Source organism: Egretta garzetta, unplaced genomic scaffold, assembly GCF_000687185.1.
Source record: "Egretta garzetta isolate BGI_Z169 unplaced genomic scaffold, ASM68718v1 scaffold32, whole genome shotgun sequence".
Taxonomy (NCBI): Eukaryota; Metazoa; Chordata; class Aves; order Pelecaniformes; family Ardeidae; genus Egretta; species Egretta garzetta.
Genome location: NW_009259035.1, coordinates 1,406,248 through 1,412,247, shown reverse-complemented (window position 1 = coordinate 1,412,247; position 6,000 = coordinate 1,406,248). Strand labels below are relative to the sequence as shown.

At 42.0% G+C, this 6,000-nt stretch overlaps 1 protein-coding gene across 1 annotated transcript in view; it reads right to left on the bottom strand.

The window, feature by feature from the left end:
- Positions 1-1,126: 1,126 nt before the first annotated feature.
- The window catches only part of TNKS (tankyrase), a gene marked incomplete at its 5' end in the record, with an annotated part of 142,870 nt that continues 137,996 nt past the window's right edge, over positions 1,127-6,000 (bottom strand). The window contains 2 exons of the mRNA XM_035890405.1: positions 1,127-3,600; positions 5,436-5,592. Coding sequence (XP_035746298.1) covers positions 3,514-3,600; positions 5,436-5,592 — 244 coding nt within the window. The remainder of the gene's footprint in view (positions 3,601-5,435; positions 5,593-6,000) is intronic.

Below are 6,000 nucleotides of genomic sequence, written 5' to 3'. Positions count from 1 at the left end.
GGGATTCAATTGCATCACATGCAAACATTCAAAACAGAGGTTAGAAAAACACATTGCTCATTCCTTGGACTACAGACCAAGAGTGACTGCAAAATGGTGGAACTAGTACAAGAGGTTTGTAACAGTCTCCGTGGAGCTGGGATCAAAACGGATCGGCAGATAAAAATAAGGATGAGAAAGTAAGATACACCTTATTAAGGTACTGTGCTCTCTGCTTTTAATCCTACCAGAAGTTTTGTTGACAGCATTCAGACTGCAGTGTCACTCTGCACCAAGTACCTAATTCATCTGTCTCATGGAAACAAATTTCAGCAATGGAGAGCAGAACCCTCCCTGCTTTGCTACGTGGTGAAGTTTCTGGTTTGCCTATTAAGGTCCTGTCGCAAACTGCACAGATGTTTGCAAAATGCTGCCTCAAAGGGACATGGCTGAAAATCAAGAGGCGTGAAAGACAACTGTCCCTTTCCCCAGCAGACACCACGTTCTGTCCTAGTGGGAATAGCTCTTTCTGGAGCCAGTGCCCAGGCTCCCAAGCCTATGAGATGGCTTAGCCCAGAGTGTTCTTACATCCTCAGTTCCTACCATACCTCCATTGGCGACCCAATGCTGCAAATGAGCATCCCGTTATCAGGGGACTGCTCTTCACAGGAAATCGAAAATCTTCATTTCTCAGGAGGCAACAGCTGCCTGGTTATGGGGGCATGCTATTTTTAAGGTCCCATTCTCTAGAATTAGCAGGCATTAAGCTAATTCCCTCAGCTAAAGCAGCAGCATCTGTACCGTAACAACCTGCCAACTGCAGCTCTACCACCAAAACCATGACCAGCTTTTTCACGGGTAACTTCAGAACTGACGGGCAGATCCTCGCTTTGTTTTAAACTGTTAGAGGAGCTACAACAACATACACCAGGAGAGGAAGATGCTACTCCTATACCGGTTTCTACGATGCGCAGATGCGTCATCAGGCCCAGGTATTCTTCTGTGTCTGGCCACAAATGGATATGAGACCATGTCATTACGAGACAAAAATCACTGCAAAATGATTTCCTCACACAGCACCTTTACTCTGCACAGAACATCAGACAGGTTAACACTGGCAGTTCAAAGATACTGGACAGTATTTGTATCCTCTAGAAGTTCAAGGCGGCAGAAGAAATCCAGACTAGCCATTACTTCAATCAGCACACAGGAAACAAAGCAAGAACAGAATCTGGTGCGGGCCTGGTGGGGTTTTTGTTTTTAGGTTCGTTCTTGGTTTTGAAAGATGTAAAGCTTTTAACTTCCACACCCACATTAACCATTTTGCTCACCTAAGCAGCACAACTGTTTTACCATTTAAAACTATGTCTAACTGGGGATGGTGAGCACTCTCACGGCTATCTGAAACCCTAGTGTAGATAGGCACATCCCCCCACTCCATTATTAACTAAGTTAAAAACAAACCCCAAACTTAAATGATGAATACAAAGCTTCAAAGCCTAGTGGTGATCTTTGCAATCCTAACACTATTAAACAAGTAGCCAAAATACAAGCACCCAATTTTATCAATGAAATTTGATTACAAGGACAACTAGGCTAGAGCCTGGCTTGGACTTCGAAGCTACATATTTAATCAGGTCACAAAATGAAGCGAGAACCATGTATCCACTGCCAGCTCAAGAAAAATAAAACCCAAAGTTCAAGATCTGTTGGAATATTGCTATTTCTAAGGTCTTCTTTAGAGATACTACAAACAGATGATGTGCAGGCAGCCAGATTGCATTAAATGACTGATTTTACAGTGGGTGAAGTTCCTTTGTGAGGATAACTTGCTTCAACATTAATGTCTTAATGTTAAAAACGAAATCTTTGTGTCTTAACACTGAAAGTGAAAAGCTCTTCAGGTTTAAGTTTGGTTTATCCAAACTTGTCAGCAAAATCCCACTTGCAGGGAGCACACGTTTTTGTAAACTAAAAGCACACTATTCTGTCGTTTCCTTGCTTTAAGGGGGATAAAACCTGAATGCATGAACTGGATCATCAGATGCTAAATAGTGCTGGTTGATAGGGAAATGTACAGCGTGTTGTGTTCAAGGAACATTTTTTTTTTTCCTCCAGTCGGTACATGCTCAACACTGAAGCACATCTCCTAGTATTGGTTGTTAAGAAAAAAATTAACACGGCTCAATTTTCAACCTTCTCTGAAGTTGTAAAAACAATACAAAAAAGAAATCTGTTTCTACTGTTGTTGAATGCATATCCTCCATGAGGGGGACTCCTGAAATCGTTTGATGCTGTGCTATGTAATGCTTAAAAATAACTTTCTCCTACCCAGTGAAATAAACCTGGGAACTTGCGGGGAAGGGAATTAGAGTGAATAAATCCTAGCTTTATTCTCTGCTATACCTGCAAACAAATCCACTTGCCAACTTATGTTTTAAAAGTTCGTTCTCATCAAAATGTAAAATCAGTATTTTAAAAAATTATTATTTTTGTAAATCCCTTAAGCTCTTCAACTGTGATGTCACACACAAAGATGTGACACGCAGCTGCTATAATACGCTCTCCCTTAGCAGTTTGAAACCCGTTTACTGGATCTCAGAGAGGGACATGAACGACATACGCCCTCCTGTATGCAATCTTCTGACTGTTCACCTGCTATCTCCTAGCAAAACCACACGCCACTGTAACTGGAGAACATTTCACAAACTGCATGTACTTAATAGGAGCCTTATAAAATGTTCTTTTAGGGATGCCAGCAGAGGGCATTGACCTGCACGAAGTTCTTCCAAGCACAAGAGCTGGTTTTACCCTTGCGAACACTTCCTGGGCCTTCCCCCAGAAAACTCAGATAAAGCAGCAAACTGACGCAATTTGTTTCCACTCCAAAGTTACACTCACTCATATTATCATTTGCTCAGAGGTGTGCAAAAAAAATCCTATATTGAAGAACTTGACCTAGCCCCTTCTCAGATGAAATTCATATTGCATTGTTAATGATTTTAGTCAAATCGACTTTGTGCAAAATATCTTTAAGAAGGTTCCGGCTCAACTTCAGAATACAAAAGGAAAATAAATAGTTGACTAGGATCTCTTCAAAACATAAAATGAATGGTGTATGCTGAAAAGAAAGTTATGGGCTTAATGCAATTTACCTGCAAATAAAATAACCAGAATAGTAGTGTCTGAAATTTTAACACGTGAGATGGCATTGATAAAGAATTCCGTTTGCACAATAAAGTTCCCAAAGTCTAGATCAGAACAACATGATTTTAAACATGGTAACTGCAGAGACTAGGAGCCTGAGATATGTTATTAAAAGGCAGTCCCTTGTAAACTTTCCTCAAAAGGAACAGTAGCAGTTGAGTATGCAAGAGTTACTCATATCGTATTCATCAAGACACCAATGCTTTATAAAAAGACATACAGCTTATTTCCAGGTTGTTAAGGATTTTATATGATACTGATTTTCTGAAACACGTATCCATCCAGTCCAAGATTGAAGTCACATCCTTCTTCACTGCTCTGTAGCTACTAGGTCTTTTGCTCTGCTGCTGTTGCTGTCTGTGAGGGAGCTTCTGGTTTCACAATCTGGTATGTAATGAGATATTCTGGGTATGCCTGAAAGTTAAGTCAGGAAAAAAAAACACCATTGCTTTATGCAAGGGCATGCTCAGCAAGTTCACATTTTGGATTTCACTAAACAGTGATCAGGAAGGACAGTGCAAGAATCAGCTGTATGTTTGCAGAGTGCAAAAGAAAAAGCAGATTTTGAACCTAGCCAGCACTAAGTAGGAACTGCTCAATGTAGTTAATACCTTCATTAATACACTGGTAGAAAGAAAGATGTTTCTTCCATGCAGACAACTGCCAGAAAATGTGTATGCAACAGGAATTCACAATCAGAGTTACTCTCCTTGTTAGCTAATCCTACAGATCAGTCAGTGCCCGTAAGCTATTAAAAAAATCTCAGATGACCAGTGTAGTTGGACCCTAAAATGCTCACTGACTTGCCACGTGACCTGCAAATGCCTTAACTGGCAGTAAAATACTTGGCACACCCAAAGCACGTAACCCAGGCGTCTGTCCAGCGTTTTCTCAAGACAGCTGGTAGGAGGTTCAGCTCCAGAACAAAGCTAAAGTTGCTGGAGGGCACGGTCCCATTCAGAGGAACCTAGACAGATGAGAGGAGATGGGACCAACAGAAGCCTCATGAAATCCAGCGAGGGCAAATGCATCTGGGATGAACTAATTCCTAACAACACTGCAGGATGGGAAGCAGCTCTGCTGAAAGGTGCTGACAGCAAGCTAAAGCAGAACCATCATTGTGTCCCGGCAGCAGTAAAGGCAATCAGCACGCTGTGGTACATCACCAGCAGCGTAGCCAGTCAACTGAGCGTAGCGATGACTGCCGTTTATTCAGTACTCACTAGACCACATCTAGACAACTGCATACAACTTTTGGGCCTTCCAATACAAGAAAGATGGTAACTGGCTGGAGCTAAGTTTGGCGAAGGACCAGTGAGATAGTCAGGAGAGAGAGCACAGGATAAACAAGAAGCTGCTGAGGGTTCAGTTCAGAAAAGGGACGGCTTTGTGGGACCTCATAGCAACCTTCCATCACGTATGGAAGGTTACAGAGAGAAGAGAGCCAGATCCTTTCCTGAGCTGCACAGGAGAATGAGATGAATAAAACAGGGGAGTTTCCTATTGGATACAAAGAACATATTTTTTGCTCTGAGGATAATTAAACAAAGGAACAATCTGCTGAGAAAGGCTACGAAACACCATTGTCCGAGGCCTTCAAAACCTGCCTGGCCAAAGAAAGCCCTCGGCAATCTGGTCCGAATTCAGCATGAACAAGAGGCTGTCCTAGGTGACCTCCCCCAGGTTCCTTCCAGCCTGAATTTATTATATAATCTTGGAGCCATCCAGAGTAGTAAGCAAACCACTTTTCTAGAGTAAAGGTCTAGCTGAGTTATTTGATCAAAAATCACCTCCTGAAGACTGTTGTGCTACTTCAGCTGCCATTTAAGGGTAGTCTCTGGCAGACAGGGACACTGTCGCTGCTGGGAATCTGAAGGCAAAAAGCACAGAATCCTCATTATCTACAAGAGCCCCAGAAATGCACGTGTTCTTGTTACTGCAGTAATGCCAGTAAAATGCAATGGGAGAACCAGTGCTTCCTGAGAGAAACTACAACTCTTAACAGACTCTAGCAGTGCTGCACAGGGGGAATTAGGCAATTCTGCATGATGTAAATCAGGGCAGCTCAGTGGAAAGCAGTAGCACTTTGCTGGCTTGATACAGCTCACTGTTTATTTCACATTAAATGAAAAAAAAAAAATCTAATCAAGCAGGTTATTGCAGCACACCTGGTATGGAAACCAGTCACATCCCCTCTCCAGCTCCAAGCTCTGCCCTTCCATAAACCCAGTCCTTGCTAACCCACGTACCTGTTCTCCTCTATAGATAACATACTCAGCGTATGCAAGTCCATTCACGCTTGGCCGGCCAATAACAGAATGGTGCCCTGGAGGGGCATGAGCCATTTTCATTGTGCTGAACTGAAGGAAGGATTTTCCAAGGGTCACTCTACAGAAGAGCATTTGTCTAAAAGGAAAAAAGGAAAACATCATTTAAAAATATCTTACTAGGAGTTGTATTCTTCCAGAATGATTTCCAACTTTTGAGTTCATTTTGTTACAATTAATTTCTCAAGGCTTTTTTGAGAAACACTTTTAGAAATCAGTTCTAAGGCTGTATAAAGCCTGTCACAAAAAAGTCTTTCTTGACATGCGGAAGGGAAAACACACACTTTGTTTAGCCCCCACATGGAGGCCTGTTCTAGTTAATTTTATATAAAGCTGTGGAAAGAAGCTGAAACTCTGTGTTCCTACCAGCAGGGTGTGGACAGGTTTCAAAGCACAAAAGGCACATTGATCTACTCCAGTACAAAACAAAGCTGTGATTAAGTCCTGTTCACTACCTCCAAAATGATCTGATCCATAGTACAACACT